We start from the raw sequence: 16,751 nt of genomic DNA, 5'->3' as shown, positions 1-16,751 counted from the left end.
AGCGCTGGGGAGTGATCAGCAGGGCAGTATTGCTAGAGCAGGAAGGGGCTGGTGCTGCTGATGGGGAGGGAGGCTGCTGTGGTTGGTCTTTTTGAGCATTCTGGGGAGTTAGGACTTTCTCCTGTAGGGGAAGAGGAGCTGCTTAGGAGTTTTAAGCAAAGGTCTGACATGATCAGATTTGCATCTTAGGCTGATCCTTCTGGGCACAATGTGGAGTCCTAGAAGGAAAAGCAAGACAGGGACAGAGAGCTTATGGTAAAGAAAAAATAACTGTAAACACCCCAAATCTGAGGGCATAAAAAGACATCCAGAGTCTGTAAGCCCGTAGTATCCCCAATAGACTGAACACAAAGAAGCCTACACTAAGTCACATTATAATTAAACCATCAAAGTCAAAGATAAAAAGACAGTGTTGAAAGCAGCAAGAGATAAGTGACTTGTCACAGGCCAGGGAACTCCCCTAAGGCTATTATGCAAGACTAGATGGGTAATGTTTGTAGAGAGATGGAAATTCCAAGAAAGAATACAAAAGAAATGCTAGAAGTGAAAAACACTGCAATAGAAAGGAAAAATGCCTTTGATGGGGCTCATTAGTAGGCTGGAGGACACAGCTGAGACAAGAGTCTCTGAGCTTGAGGATATGTCACCAGGTAGTTCCAAAAGAGAAAAGAAAAAAGACACCCCCCCTCCCCCCAAAAAGTAGAGCATCCAGGAACTGTGATAAAACTATGAAAAGTGTAACATAATGTGTAATGGGAATACCAGAAGCAGAAGAGAGAAAGGAACAGAAAACTACTTGGAGAATGTAAAGGGATCCTGAGATTGAAAAGTTTGAGAACTACTGCCTTAAACAGTTCTTTTAATTTAAAACAAATAACTGGACTTTTTGGCCAAACTTTTAGTGCAGAAAGAGAGCTTTTTCTTTGCTATGAGCCCACAATTTGGACTCTTAACTAACCACACCTGTGACACATTGTCTATAATTTTCTATTTCAACTTTCTTAAAGTGGAGTAAGAACTCAAAGACTTTCTTTTTTTTGCAAAAGTATCAAAGTGCAGAATCTGTCTAGAATTTTACAGCGATCTCCCTGACATCTGATATGACAATAATTTATTTTAACAACTTGCCTTTAATGAGTCGCTCCAAAGCAGCGGTTCTCAACCTGTGATTCGCGACCCCTTTGGCGGTCGAATGACCCTTTCACAGGGGTCACCTAAGACCATCCTGCATATCAGATATTTACTTTATGATTCATAACAGTAGCAACATTACAGTTATGAAGTAGCAACGAAAATAATTTTATGGTTGGGTCACAACAGGAGGAACTGTATTTGAAGGGCCAGAAGGTTGAGAACCACTGCTCCAAAGCATTCCACTTAGTTTTCATAAAAGCAATTCTTTTCACCCTTTGTAGCTCAGTGTATTTAGTTTAAATAAAATTAATATAACTACAAGATTAACAACTGGCTTGAGTAACCAGAGGGACATACATAACTGCCTCTTAGCGTACCTCCCAGCCAGTAGGAGCAGACCTGCCTGACAACCCACCCTCCCTGAGCCGGTGACTTGCCATGGTTGTTGGCGCATGCATTTTGCAGAGGGAATGAGTATTGTTAGTTTATCTGGGGAAACAGTTAAAGGGAGGTTGTTTAAAAGCACTCTGTTCGAAACATGTGGCAACAACTACTAAAATTAGCATCTCACTGTCAACTCAAGCCCTCCGTGTCTACTCCATTACAGGAGAGATTTTGTATTTATCTCCTTATCCTCAGTGTCTGGCTGAGAATAAGGAGATGGGCAGAGGAATTCTCTGTTTTGACTGAATGTCAAGACAACCTTTTGGTCCCCAGTCTCCTGTGCGAGCTTAAACACCCTCCCTGCTGTCTCCTGTTTTGTTGTGTGTTTCTTTTCTTCTCTTAGTTTTGGACCCCTGCCCTCCTTTCAGTCTTTTTCTTTACCCCTGACCTGTCCCTACGCCTTATAGCTTCTTCTCCTGACAGGTCTCTCACATGGGTGCCCTCACACTCTCCCCTCTGGCCTCCCACCTGGCTCTTCCTTGCTTCTGGGCTCCCACAGAACTTAGGGGCACTTGGCAATCATCTCACAGACTGTAGCTGTCACCCGCCCTTGTCATTTCTGCTCTCTTTCTAGTGCGTGGTGCCGGCCCTTGGTCCATGTCTCATGCTTCCTGTTTTTAGGGGCAGAGGCCAGGGCTGGGCAGCTCTGGAGGGACAGTGTTGAGGGGCTGCAGGGAGGGCCAGCTCGCTCAGGAAAAAGGCAAACCTTCTGCCTCTTGCTTTGACACTTAGCCTTGCAAAAACCAGTACAGAGCCCCGCTAACAGATGCCATTGTGGTCAAAGCACACCCAGACTTTCGTTATCCCTCTACTTCCAGGAATGTCTGCAAAGACATTTCTTTGTTGTTGTTTTTTTAAAAAAACGTATTTTATTGATTTCAGAGAGGAAGGGCGAGGGAGAGACAGATGGAAACAGTGATGAGAGAGAATCATTAATCGGCTGCCTTCTGCACGCCCCACGGTGGGGACCACGCCTGCCAGCCGGGCATGTGCCTTGACTGGGAATCGAACCGTGACCTCCTGGTTCATAGGTTGATGCTCAACCACTGAGCCACCGCAGCTCGGCTAAGGAATATTTCTTTGTAGCGAAAGGCCTTACATAGAACTGTCTGAATCTTATCTAATTGGGTTTACAGGACACAAGCCCTAAGCTCCTGTGAGGGCTATCACCAAACTTTAAATTGCTTCTGGGATTAAAACTGGCCCCAAACAACCAGAGCTCTAAATTGCTCCACGGCTCCGGGACAGAGCCTCTGGGGAGAGGGCGAGGGGCGAAGAGCAGGGGGTGTCTGCCCTGCCCTTGCAGGCTGGGCATGGCTGCCAGGACCCCTGGGAAGCAGCTCCTCAGCCTGCCCTTCCTCTTGTTCTCTTGCTGGGCATGGAGAAGGCCGCTGACAGGGAGCAGCCAGAGCCCCTTCACCTGTGGTCAACCCTAAGCTCTCCTTACCGGGCTGTGAAAGAGAAGGGACGGCTGAGCCTCAAGACAACTAAGCAGGATTTGCTTCCAGGCACAGCCCCAGCAGGGAGGGCTGGACCAGGGACGGGCAAGCTGGGCAGCTGCAGCAAATCACCTCCCAAGCCCGGGGCCTTCCAGCATCCTCCAGCCATGAGACCGCTGTCCAGGTGGGCGCCTGTCCCCACCATGGCCCACCCCACACTGAGTTCTCTCTGTGGCTAAAGCTTCTTCAGGTAGGTGGGTGGAAGAGAAGAGGTGGTTGTGAGCGAGACTTGGTCACAGCTTCCATGTCTCTGAGGGTTTTTCTAGGGGAAGGGAGCAGGCATGTCCTGGGAGCCTAGACCCGTGTGGGGGCAGACAGAGTGAGGAGTGGGGAGGACATTAGAGGAAGGAAGTTTCTCCTTAAAGTCGGGGAAACTTTCCAACAATCAAGCCTGCCTGACAAAGGAATGGGAAGCAGGCACTCACAAAACTCCAGATTTTCACAGCAGAAATGGGAAAATAGTGTTTCGTAGGAGGTGTTCCTACAAGGGCGGTGAAAGAGGTAAGGCTAGTTATTTTACAGCATGCCTGCCAAGTCTGCGAATCTCCAGTCAATAATATTAATATCTCTAAAAACAGATTTCTTTTCCCTAAATATTTCCAACTCCCACAGTTAATCTCTGAAAATTGCATGAGGATAGCTTCCCAATGGCTTCTCCTGTTCAATCGCCCCCAACCAGCAACAGTGTAATAGTCACCGATGCAATGAGGGAAGCCCAGAGACCCCCTCCCACACCCAACCCCCAACCCCCAAGCCCTGCTCTGAGCAGATACTTTGGAGAAAGGTGCGACACCTGTCTCTTTCATGAGTGTCCTAGGGAGAGTGAGGAGGACCACGGCTTCATCCTTGCTCCTCTGCTTCTCCGTGAACCTGCTCTGGCACACAATGGAGGAGCCAGAATACAATCAGGGTGGTGAGGGAGGAGCCCGGGGGAGAAGGTTGGGAACCAGGCTCCCGGCCTGGCCCTGTCTGCACTGCGTGTGACCGCTCTGATCTTGTCTCCTCATTTTAACATGAGCAATCGAGGCTTGCGGTTTTCTCTAACGCAGTGGGCCGTTCTGTAGCGACTGAAGGACAGCCTATATGCAGTGCCTCCTTTGGGTGGCCTCTCTGCAAGGCTGGGTAGAACTGTCTGCTTTCCTGGGGAGAAAGCATTGCTGTGGCGTTGCAGTGGCTATCATGGTCAACTCACACAGAGAAGGGTCTGAGCTTGGAGTCGTGACATAAAACAGCCCCAGAAGCATGGAGCCTGGTCAGAGTGTCACGATGCTCACAGTGGGAGGCATAGAGGACACTTATCCTTGGATTCTTTTCCTGCTCCCCAACCCCCAGGGCTGGAGTAGACTGAGGAGGCTGCAGTGCCGTGGACTGAGGCATGGGTAGAGAGGGGGGATGTGGAAGTGCTTCTGTTAGGGTCTCCTTCGTCCACCAGCCAGAAACTCCTTGCTGACAGTGTCATGAAGGGAGGTCACCAAACATTAGAAATGAAGTATAAACCAGGCAGCAAGTAACAAATGTAAATGCTAGGCAGACCCTGATCATCACATTCCTTTTGTACAGGACTCCAGGGGGAGCCAAATTACCATCAGAAAAATTATTACACAAGCACAGAATTAGAACCAGGGGAGTGAGGTAAAGTCAGCGGTCAGCATCACTGAATAGGACAACCTCCCAGGACACTGGAGGGACAACTTGGGGACAGGCAGGGCTGACCCTCTGGGTTTCTGTTTTATGGTCCTCCTGTAGGTTTATCCTTATGCAACCCTTTCTTCAAGTGCTAACACTATTGATCCGGCTAAAATTCTTTCCTAACTCATGGTTTGATTAGATTTCCAGACTGTCCCTGTCCTGCTTTTGATGTGGGATAGCCTGAGATTTAAGGTAACTTTAGTAGACAGTGAATTTTGTCCCTTAGACACCGATATTATAAACTGGTGTGTCAAAGGGTGCATTTAATTATAATTGCTGGAAGCACCTCATTATAATCCCCAATATTGATCCCTATAAACATGTGTTTGCTGTCCTCAGTTTCCCTGACGGTAGAAGAGAGAATTTAAAATGGAAGAGGCCAACCAGTCCAAGGTGGCAGAATTTGTCTTGCTGGGGCTTTCAGATCAGCCGAAGCTGGAGAAAACTTTCTTTGTGCTCATCCTGCTGATGTACCTGGTGATCCTGCTGGGAAATGGGGTCCTCGTCCTGGTGACCATCCTTGACTCCCACCTGCACACGCCCATGTACTTCTTCCTGGGGAACCTCTCCTTCCTGGACATCTGCTACACCACCTCTTCCATCCCTCTAGTCCTGGATGGCTTCCTCACTCCCAGGAAAACCATCTCTTTCTCAGCCTGTGCTGTGCAGATGTTCCTCTCCTTTGCCATGGGAGCCACCGAGTGTGTGCTGCTGGGCATGATGGCGTTTGATCGCTACGTGGCCATCTGCAGCCCCCTTAGGTACCCCGTGGTCATGAGCAAGGCTGCCTACGTGCCCATGGCTGCCGGCTCCTGGCTGGCGGGTGGAGTCAACTCTTTGGTGCAGATCTCTCTTGCAGTACAATTACCCTTCTGTGGGGACAATGTCATCAACCATTTTACCTGTGAGATTCTAGCTGTCTTGAAGTTGGCTTGTGCTGATATCTCCATCAATGTGATCAGTATGGGGGTGGCCAATGTGATCTTCCTGGGGGTCCCAGTTCTGTTCATTTTTGTCTCCTATATCTTTATCCTCACCACCATCCTGAGGATCCCCTCAGCTGAGGGCCAGCGAAAGGCCTTCTCTACCTGTTCTTCGCATCTTACGGTGGTGGTCATCTTCTATGGGACTATTCTTTTCATGTATGCAAAACCCAAATCAAAGGACCCACTGGGGGAGGACAAGCAGGACGTTTCAGACAAGCTCATCTCTCTCTTTTATGGAGTGCTGACTCCCATGCTCAACCCCATCATCTACAGCCTGAGAAACAAGGATGTGAAGGTCGCGATGAAAAACCTAGCGAGTCAGAAATGCTTCACCCAGTGATACTAGGAAGAAGCAGTGTAGTATCTTGTGATTCTGTGCGCACAGGGGATCCCCTAAGAAATGACCACATGATAAGTACAGACTTGCTCAGTTTTATCACACAACTGTCCAAACAATGTACATCAGGACGGGACTTTCCTGAGTGATTAACAATGCAACATCAACTCTCTAGAATGAAGAGGGGGTTGTGCTAAATCATGTAGAACCAAGGATAAGTGACTTTTAACATTTATTTTTATTCTGAAAAAATAATTAATAAAATTATAACTTTGTAAAAAAAACTATACTTCTTTCTTAGTTCATGTACAGACTAGCTGAAATTTGTATGTGCCAATCATGTTGTTCTCTGGTCTCCTGTGTAATGGGGAACGTGGCATTGAGGAACAGTTACTAGTTAATTGGTGTCCAAACTAAAATCCAATCTGCATTTTGGATAGTTACCAACACCAAGACATGCCAAATGACATTACTTAATGCCTCTTTGTAGGAGCTCAGAGTGTTTCCAGTTAATTATTTCCTGTTTAATATTCTAGAGCCAATTTTGGGGAACTCCTCTTGCTGTACATAGAGCATATCTATTCCTACTCTTCCCCCTAGTCCCCAACTAATCTAATTTCTGCAAAGAGAAAACATTTTTTAAACCATTATAACTTTGCTCCAGAAGGTAAAGGAAAATATAACCATAATGAATGAATAGATAGAAAAATAGGGAAAGTAAAAAAGGATAACATGAAAATTCTAGAACTAAAACCTGAAATATTCAAATTAAAAATAGAAGCTGGGCTTTTATTTATTTTTTAAATTTTTTTATTGATTACATTATTACATATGTGTCATTACCCCCCATACCCCCCACTGATGCCCTCAACCCCCTGTTGTCTGTGTCCATTGGTTAGGCCTATATGCTTGCATATAAGTCTTTGGTTGATCTCTCCCTCTTACCCCCACTCTCCCCTACCTTCCCTCTGAGGTTTGACGGTCTGATTGATGCTTCTCTGTCTCTGGATCTGTTTTTGTTCATCAGTTTATGTTGTTCATTATATTCCATAAATGAGTGAGATCATGTGATATTTATCTGAAGCTGGGCTTTTAAATTATTGGAGATTACAGAAAGAAAAGTCAGCAAAATAGACCAATAAATTGTATTCAATCTGAAAAACAGGAGATAAAAGATTGAAACAAATGAGTCTGAAAATGTTGGGACCATAAAAAATGGTCTAAAATATAAATTTGAATCACAGAAGATAAAAAGAGAGAAATAATGAAGCAGAAAAAAAAATAGAGAAAAATACCCAAGAAGTGGCAAAAGACATAAAAATGCAGATTCAAAAACCAGAAATTTTTATAGTAATACACAAAAATAAAAGAATAAAATATATCATAGATACATCATAATCAAACTGTTGAAGAGGAAAAATAAAGAGAAAATCTTAAAAGCAGATTTGAATAACTGATGGCTTTTCATCAGAAAAAACAAGCTAGAATATAGTGAAAAATATTTTAAGAATATTAAAAAAGAAAATAAACCATTCTATAAGCACCAAAAAAATTTTAAGAATTAATACAAAATAGGAGAAACCAAGATGGTGGCATAGGTAAACACCTGAAATTGCTACCTTGCACAACCACTTCAAAAATACAACTAAAAGACAAAACAAACATCATCAAGAACCACAGGAAGGCTGGCTGAGTGGAAATTCTACAACTAGAAGGAAAGAGAAAAGCACACTGAGACTCAGAGGAGGTGCAGAGGTGGAGTGCAGAGGTACGGAGGCGCACAAGGAAAGCGCTGGCAACTGAGGATGCGGTTGTCTTTTTCAATCAGGAGGGAGTCACAAGCTCCTGACTGCTCTGAACTCCAGTTCTGGGCCAGTCTCTGGGGACCCAGACTCATATGGGGAGAAACTGGACTGTCTTGCATCGGGCAGAACTCAAGGGCGGCTTTCTCTCAGAGGTGCTTGCAGCGATTACCGCCGGACACTGAGTCCCGGGGCTCTTAGGGCAGGGCTGAGGATCAGCCATAGCTGTTTGCTCCGCCCTGTTGATTCCCTGAGACCCCGCCCCACCCAAGCTGTGTGCAGAGGCTTTTGCATATGAATGGCCTGGCCCTTTGCAATCTAAAATTACCTAACAAACTGCAGCTGGGTCAGAGAGACCCAGAACATCCAAAAGAAGGCCCAAGGCCCCACAGCAGCTTGCATTGCTTCACAGCTGGGCCTCATCTGGGCACCTCCAAACCCCAAACAAAGAAGAGGAATCTGCAGATCTCTTCATAGCTCCTGCTGGGTAGCCTCAGGCAGAGGCTAAATTAGCACCTCCTTAGAGATCCAAGAGCCAGTATATCCAGTGGTCAGAGTGGGACCATTCAGATTACAACTCCTCAGATCCATAAGGGACACACTCAGGGGGCAGACTCAGTGAGCACCAAAGCCCCACTGAAGCAAGTCTTGCCCCGGAGGGGTGTCTCCAGCACAGAAGTTCTCCCACTGCAGACACAGCTGATTCTCACAGCCAATTGGCCTGGAGGTCAATTCCTCCCACTGATACCAACAACAATCAAGGCTTAACTACAACAAGACTGTGCACAAAGCCCACAAAGGGGTGCACCAAGAGTGTCCACCTCAGGTAATTGGGGAGGCTGAGCCACTGGGCCCTATAGGACACCTAGCACACAAAGCCACTCTACCAACACAGGGAAGCAGCCAAAATGTGGAGACAAAGAAACAGGACACAAATGACAGAAATGGAGGAAAGCAAACTACTGGATATAGAGTTCAAAACCACGGTTATAAGTTTTTCAAGAATTTTCTAGAAACCGCCGATAAATTTAGTGAGACCCTCCATAAATCTAGTGAGACCCTTGAGGATATGAAAAAGAAATTAAGAAACTAGAAATTAAACATACACTGACTGAAATAAAGAATATCATACAGAGATCCAACAGCAGACTAGAGGATCGCAAGAATCAAGTCAAAGATTTGAAATATGAAGAAGCAAAAAACACCCAACCGGAAAAACAAAAAGAATCCAAAAATATTAAGATAGTGTAAGGAGTCTCTGGAACAACTTCAAGTGTACCAACATCCGAGTTATGTGGGGGGAGGGGGCAGAAGAAGAGAGAGAGCAAGATATTGAAAACCTATTTGAAGAAATAATGACAGAAAACTTTCCCGACCTGGTGAAAGAAATGGACTTACAAGTCCAGGAAGCACAGAGAACCCCAAACAAAAGTAATCCAAAGAGGACCACACAAAGACACATCATCATTAAAATGCCAAGAGTAAAAGACAAAGAGAGAATCTTAAAAGCAGCAAGAGAAAGACAGTCAGTTACCTACAAGGGAGTACCCATACGACTGTCAGCTGATTTCTCAACAGAAACTATGCAGGCCAGAAGGGAGTGGCAAGAAATATTCAAAGTGATGAATAGCAAGAACCTACAACCAAGATTACTTTACCCAGCAAAGCTATCATTCAGAATTGAAGGTCAGATAAAGAGCTTCACAGATAAGAAAAAGCTAAAGAAGTTCATCACTACCAAACCAGTATTATATGAAATGTTGAAAGGTATTCTTTAAGAAGAGGAAGCTGCTGAAGCCGGTTTGGCTCAGTGTATAGAGTGTCGGCCTGCGGACTGAAAGGTCCCAGGTTCGATTCTGGTCAGGGGCGTGTACCTGGGTTGCGGGCATATCCCCAGTGGGGGATGTGCAGGAGGCAGCTGATCGATGTTTCTCTCTCATCGATGTTTCTGGCTCTCTGTCTCTCTCCCTTCCTCTCTGTGAAAAAATCAATAAAATATATTTTTAAAAAAAGAAGAGGAAGAAGAAGAAAAAGGTAAAGGTTCATAATTTTTTTATGAACAACAAATACATATCTATCAAGAAGTGAATCTAAAAATCAAGTGAATAAAAAAACTGATGAACAGAATAAACTGGTAAATATAATAGAATCAGGGGCATAGAAAGGGAGTGGACTGACAATTCTCAGGGGGAAAGGAGTGTGGGGGGTGCGGGAAGAGACTGGACAAAAATTGTACACCTATGGATAAGGACAATGGTGGGGGGTAAGGGCAGAGGGTGGGGTGGGAACCGGGTGGAGGGGAGCTATGGGGGGAAAAAGAGGAACATCTGTAATAATTTGAACAATAAAGATTTAATTTAAAACAAAGAAACAAATAATAACGAATTAAAAAAAGAATAATACAAAATAATGGTTCTTTTAGATAAATGAAAACTAAGAATATTTATTTCTAGCAGATCCATATTACAAGAAATCTAAAGGAAGTTTTTCATGTTGAAAACTTATGATATCAAATGGAACTCAGTTTTTTAAGAAGGAAAGAAGAGCACTGGAGATTATAAATATGTGGGTACATAGAAAATTCTATTTTTCTTTTAATTTCTTCAACATTTATATGAGCATTTAAAGCTGAAATTATCAACACTAATAAAAGAGAAAAATGGTAATTGGCGTACGACGATACCCTTTTCATTGGCTAATCAGGGCTATATGCAAATTAACTGCCAACTAAGATTGGCAGTTAACTGTCAACAAGATGGTGGTTAATTTGCATATGTAGGCACAATGCAGGGAGGCGAAAGGGAAAGCAGGAAGAAGCCCCCTGCCACTGACAGTGATCGGAAACCCAGGGGGGAGCTAAGAGCTGGGGGGCAGGGCAAAGGCGGCCCTGGGGCCGCCTTTGCCCTGCCCCCCAGCCATGATCGGAGAATCAGGCGCCTTTGCCACCCTGGCCAGTGATAGCAGGAAGTAGGGGTGGAGCCAGCGATGGGAGCTGGGCACTGTCGAAGCTGGCAGTCCCAGGAGCTAGGGGCCCCTTGCCTGGGCCTAAAGCGAAGCCCACGATCGTGGGGCCGCTGCAGCTGTGGGTCCCCGCTGCCCGGGCCCGACGCCTCAGCCAGAGGCATCCTGCAGGGGCAGGGGCGGAGCCCGTGCAATCGAGGTGCCCCCCGCTGCCACTGCAGGTCCCCGCTGCCCGGGCCCGACGCCTAGGCCAGAGGCGTCAAGCCTGGGCAAGGGGCCGATCCTGCGATTGGAGGGTGATGGGGGTCAACACCTGAGGGCTCCCAGTATGTGAGAGGGGGCAGGCTGGGCTGAGGGACACTCCCCCCACACACACCCAGTGCACGAATTTCCTGCACCGGGCCCCTAGTAACATCATATGGATTATGGTTTATGTAGATCTAATACAGATTATGTAGACCTGAGCACATATTATCTAAGTTCTCTGCTTCAGGGTCTTTCCCAGGACTGCTATCAAAATGTTGGCTAGGGCTGGAATCTCATCTGAAGGTTTGATGGGAAGGTTTATTTCCAAGCTTATTTACATGGATATTGGTGAAATTTGGTGCCTTTGAGGGTTGTTGGTCTGAGGACCTCAGTTCTACATTGTCTGTTGCCCAGAGATTTCTCTCAGTTCCTTGCCAAATGGGTCTCTCCAATCTGGCTATTTGCTTCATCAAATCCAGAAAAAGAGTGCAGTCTTCTGGTTAAAAGCAAGTCACTAACGGGGAGGAAATTACACAAAGCCATAAATTCCAGTAGGCAAGAATCACTGGGGCCATCTTAAAAGCTGCCTCCACATTTCAGATTCTACCAAAATAGAATGGCCTCCCTGGACTGTGTTCGATACCTCCTATTCTATGAAGTGTTTTTGTTTTTGTTTTTCTCAAAAAAACAACAACTTGTGAAGGCTGTGGAAGAAATACTCACGCCCAAGGACCTGTGCCAACCTCTGTCCCCAACATGGTTTTCTGCTTCCCTCCATCCCTTGCCTATCCCTTTATTTGTAAATTATCCTCCATGTTCAAGGCCTGGCCAGAAACTTCCTCCTCCTTGAAGTCTCCCCACAGCTCTAGAGCTCCAGGTGAAAGTCTCCCCAAGTCATGACCTTGAGCACTTGGTTTAGAAGCATTGTGCTCACAGCTGTGGGTTCCATGTGTCACAAGCATAGCATGTTTATAAATAATTCTTATCTTCCCAGCTGCTCTTTTCAAGAATGATAAGCATTTTGAAGTTTGCAGAAATTCAATCAGGACATGGAAATGCTTCCCTGGATGTCCTTCAGTGGCTTAAGAGTGGGAAGTTTCATCAGGAACAAAGGAAGGAGAAAAAGAAGTCTTCTTGGAGTGCTTTCAGCAATTATTGGATCTTGGGGACATTGATTCAGAAATATAAAAAGTTTTCTGACTTTCTATGATTCCATTTCCAAACTTTTAATCACTCCAGGGAACACAGTGGTTCCAATTACAGTGCTGATTTCAATTTTCCTTCTACATGTGCTAGTTGTTCCTTTGGGTATTTTGCCTAAAACACAGAACCAAGGCAGAGTGGAGGATACTGGCTTTCATCACTTCTTCAAATAAGAGGTGGATATCTCAGCTTGGGCTTTTCAAACTGGTGTTGCTATTTCTGGTCCATGGCTGTCCCCAAAACATAGGGACCTTTTCTCAGTAGGCTCCTGATCAAGGTAAGTGAGAGTTCTTATAAGAGTAATCCTTAGCCTTTTATTAACACAGTAATATTTTCAGCTTCTGGATTTTTCTTCCAAAGGGGTGAGGGCTTGAGAAGGGAAGAAGTGAAACAATTTTGGTGGTTTCACAAAGATTGAGGGCCATACAGATCTCCTTCTTCCTGGGTCAGAAAAGCCGAGATGGCAAGAAACCTATGAAACTTTTCAGTCTCATTTCATGAACTCACTAACTTCAGAGACACCTTGAGAAATGAGAGGGTCACATGGTTTCAAAGCCTCCTCTTGTCCAACTCCTGGGAGCACCATTCACATTGCGGCCATGGAAATGGCTGGAGTTGTCCTGGAGTTATGCTTCAGAGGATATCGTTTATGTTGTCTACAGTATAAGTGGGGTCTCCTGGAGCTCTGTGTCACTGTGGCTTGGAATGGAAGCGGCCTCGTAGCCTGAGCAGCCCATACTTTCTGAGTCTCCCTTCCCCACTTCAAGAGTAGCCCTGCTTTATATTTGAGGGTTCTGAATTTAAGAAAACAAAAGTTCTCTTTCGTACCATCATTGCTCTCGTCTAGTCCCAGTTCAGAAGAGGGTAACTTGGGGGTCAAAGAGAGGAAACAAGTTCTGAACTCTATATAGCAGGTTAGAAGGTTAAGCAGAATATAGCCCAAATTTGTGGCTTACGGCCGGATGACTTTCCACAAAGTCAATGTGATTCTGGAAGGAAGCTAAATGAGAAAAACTTAGAAAGTTGCCTGCTTGGTTCAATATAAAGAATTTTCTAATACTCCAGAGCTCTGCAAATAATGGAGCGCACTGTTTGGTAATGTAGTGACCTCTTTATCATGTGAAGAGATAAAGCTGAAACTGAAAAGCCATGCTCCAGTGTGGTACAGAGGATCTAGGATGGGAGTGAGGGTTGGGCTAGATTACCTGGGGAGCGTAAGTAGTGGCAGGATATTAGTCTGGGTAACAGCCATATATATATATATATATATATATATATATATATATATATATATATATATATATATATATATGTATGTATATATGTATGTATATATATGTATATATGTATATATATATATATATATATATATCCTATCTAATAATAGACAAGCATGATAATTGACCATACCTTCGCTACACCTCCCATTGGCTAATCAGCATGATATGCAAATTAACCACCAACAAAGATGGTGGCTAATTTTCATACTGCAGGCAGATCCTGCTGCGCCACCCCGCCTGGGGCTGGCAGCAACCCGACCCCCAGCTGCTGGCCGCCCCAGCGCGAGATCCTGGTCTGCGGTGTGCGGGGCGGGGCAGGCGGAGTGGGTGGTAGTGCCATCCCCAGCTGCTGCCCGACCCAGCACAGGATCTGGGCCTGCCATGTGAGGGGCGGGGTGGGCAGGGCAGGCGGCAGCATGATCTGAGCCGCCACCCACCCCAGGGCGGGATCTGGGCCTGCCATCTGTGACTGGGGGAGACAGGGCAGACACCGCAGGATCGGGCATGCCATCTGCCACCAGGGGAGCGGGCCTAAGCCAGCAGGTGGTTATCTCCCGAGGGGTCCCAGACTGTGAGATGGCACAGGTTGGGCTGAGAGATCCCTGCCCCCCCTGCCAGTGCACAAATTTTTGTGCATGGGGCTTCTAGTATATATATAAAAGCCTAAGAGACTGTTATGATTGAACAACCAGTTGCCTTGATGTGCACTGACCACCAGGGGGCAGACATTCAATGCAGGAGCTACACCCTGGTGGTCAGTGTGCTCCCACAACCAACCTCCTGTGGCCTACCAACCTCCTGTGGCCTGCCAACCTCCCACAGTACCTCCCCACAATGGCTTGATCACTGGCCAGGCAGAGGGGCCCCACCCGTGTACAAATTTGTGCACCAGGCCTCTAGTATCTAATAAGCAGCTGAGCCAGAAGGCTCAAGGACTGTTAATATCCACTAATTCTTGTGTGGACACTCACCAGGAGGGAAGGTGACCCAGTAGAATGATAAATAAAAAAGCACCAAAGGAGCCTTCCATAACTCCTATTCCCACCAATACCCTGAGTGCCCTTCCAGATGCTCTGGCCTCTCCTAAACCTTGTAGCTTCCCCTCCCTGCCAGACTGTGAGCCCATTTAAGCCTGGGCCATGTGCCACCCTTGTTGCTTATAGGAATTGTCATTCCCACATATTGGGTTATTAACAAGTGTTTTGATGGATGGCTGTTCAGACACAGACAAAAGGATGGATGGATGAATAGGTGGATGGATGGAGAGCCCTGGAGATGGATGAGCAGCTCATGGTGTTGCCCATGAGAAAGGAGATCTTGGGAATGACAGGAGTATGTTTTCTGTGAGAATGATCTGGAGAAAAGAAATAAAGTGAGTATTCACAACTAATCATATCACTAGCACCTGGCACAGTAGGAGAACATGGAGCAAACTTAAAGTCATTTTTATGATCGAAGTTTAATGAGGTGAATTGGCATATAAGACATGGAATCACTAAAATAAATGTGCTGTCTCTGATTAAATGCATTAAATGATTAGAACCACCATTTGAAACATCATAAATTTGATGTCTTATTGCTTCTTTTTCTTGGGGAGAAATAGAGACTGTGAATTCTCAGAACTGTTCTCTAATCACTCAGCCTGACTGAACTCAAGACCAGATGTCCTATGTGAGGCAAAGAATGTTGAGTTTGGATTTCAGTATTTTCTTCAGTTGAAAGAGGAGACCTACCATGGAAAGTGCCAACTGGACAGCCTCGGTGACAGAGTTTATTCTCCTGGGCCTCTCTGCCCACCCAAAACTGGAGAAGATGTTCTTTGTGCTCATCCTGCTGATGTACCTGGTCATCCTGCTGGGCAACGGGGTCCTCATCCTGGTGACCATCTCTGACTCCCACCTGCACACGCCCATGTACTTCTTCCTGGGGAACCTCTCCTTCCTGGACATCTGCTACACCACCTCCTCAGTTCCCCTCATTCTTGACAGCTTCCTGACCCCCAGGAAAGCCATCCCCTTCTCAGCCTGTGCTGTGCAGATGTTTCTCTCCTTTGCCATGGGAGCCACAGAGTGTGTGCTGCTGGGCATGATGGCGTTTGATCGCTACGTGGCCATCTGCAGCCCCCTTAGGTACCCCGTGGTCATGAGCAAGGCTGCCTACTTGCCCATGGCTGCCAGCTCCTGGGCAGCTGGTATCATCGACTCAGTAGTTCAGACATCCCAGGCCATGAGGCTGCCCTTCTGTGGCGATAACATCATCAACCACTTCACCTGTGAGATCCTGGCTGTCCTGAAGTTGGCCTGTGCTGACATCTCCATCAATGTGATCAGCATGACAATGTCCAATGTGATCTTCCTTGCAATCCCAGTCCTGTTCATCTCTTTCTCCTATGTGTTCATCATTGCTACCATCCTGAGGATCCCCTCAGCTGAGGGGAGGAGAAAGGCCTTCTCCACCTGCTCTGCCCACCTCACAGTCGTGGTCGTCTTCTATGGGACCATCCTCTTCATGTATGGGAAACCCAAATCCAAGGACCCACTGGGGGCAGACAAACAGGACCTTTCAGACAAGCTCATTTCTCTCTTCTATGGGGTGGTGACCCCCATGCTCAACCCCATCATCTACAGCCTGAGGAACAAGGACGTGAAGGCTGCTCTGAGGAACCTGGTGAGTCAGAAAATCTTCACCCAGTGATGTTTGGAGAACAGATGTCCCTGTAGTTCTGTTCCCCTTGGCTGCTTTCACCCACCAATCTCAAAAGAACGTGTACCCCAAAGAAGACACATGTGAGCAGTGATGCACCTGGCTGAAGTGGCTCAGTTGGTTGAGCATCATCCTGTCCACCAATGGGTTGCCACTTTGATTTCAAGTCAGAGCACATGCCTGGGCTGTGGGTTTGGTCCCAGTTGGGGCACTTGCGGAGGGCAGCTGATTGATGTTACTCTCTCACCTCTCTCTCTCTCTCTCTCTCTCTCTCTCTCTCTCTCTCTCTCTCTCCTTTTTCCTGCCCTCCCTCTCTTCCACTCTAACTAAAAGCAGTAGAAAAATATCCTCAGGTGATGATTAAAAAATAAAATGACCAGAAAATCAAATGACACATAAAATGGAAAATTTTACGGGACCTATTTTTTTAAAATTTAAAACCTGATGGGAGAGTGACTTGAGGGAAT

General features: G+C 46.1%; 2 protein-coding genes across 2 annotated transcripts; both read left to right on the top strand.

Annotated features, from left to right (window-relative positions):
• The first annotated feature begins 5,135 nt into the window (after nucleotides 1-5,135).
• On the top strand, nucleotides 5,136-6,092 carry LOC132212787 (olfactory receptor 13C7-like). The gene has a single exon (XM_059658776.1). It carries the CDS (start codon nucleotides 5,136-5,138, stop codon nucleotides 6,090-6,092), a length of 957 nt encoding a protein of 318 aa, XP_059514759.1.
• Nucleotides 6,093-15,207: 9,115 nt separating this feature from the next.
• Nucleotides 15,208-16,275, top strand: LOC132212786 (olfactory receptor 13C7). Its single transcript, XM_059658774.1, has one exon. The coding sequence runs from the start codon at nucleotides 15,316-15,318 to the stop codon at nucleotides 16,273-16,275; it is 960 nt and encodes a 319-aa protein (XP_059514757.1). The 5' UTR covers nucleotides 15,208-15,315.
• Nucleotides 16,276-16,751: the final 476 nt, after the last annotated feature.

Source organism: Myotis daubentonii, chromosome 11 (assembly GCF_963259705.1).
Source record: "Myotis daubentonii chromosome 11, mMyoDau2.1, whole genome shotgun sequence".
In the NCBI taxonomy this organism is placed as follows: domain Eukaryota; kingdom Metazoa; phylum Chordata; class Mammalia; order Chiroptera; family Vespertilionidae; genus Myotis; species Myotis daubentonii.
This window is presented reverse-complemented; position numbering and strand designations above follow the sequence as displayed.

Bases quoted from the DNA above. Each gene is read 5' to 3' on its own strand.
- LOC132212787 (XM_059658776.1), top strand. From the start codon at position 5,136: ATGGAAGAGGCCAACCAGTCCAAGGTGGCAGAATTTGTCTTGCTGGGG.
- LOC132212786 (XM_059658774.1), top strand. From the start codon at position 15,316: ATGGAAAGTGCCAACTGGACAGCCTCGGTGACAGAGTTTATTCTCCTG.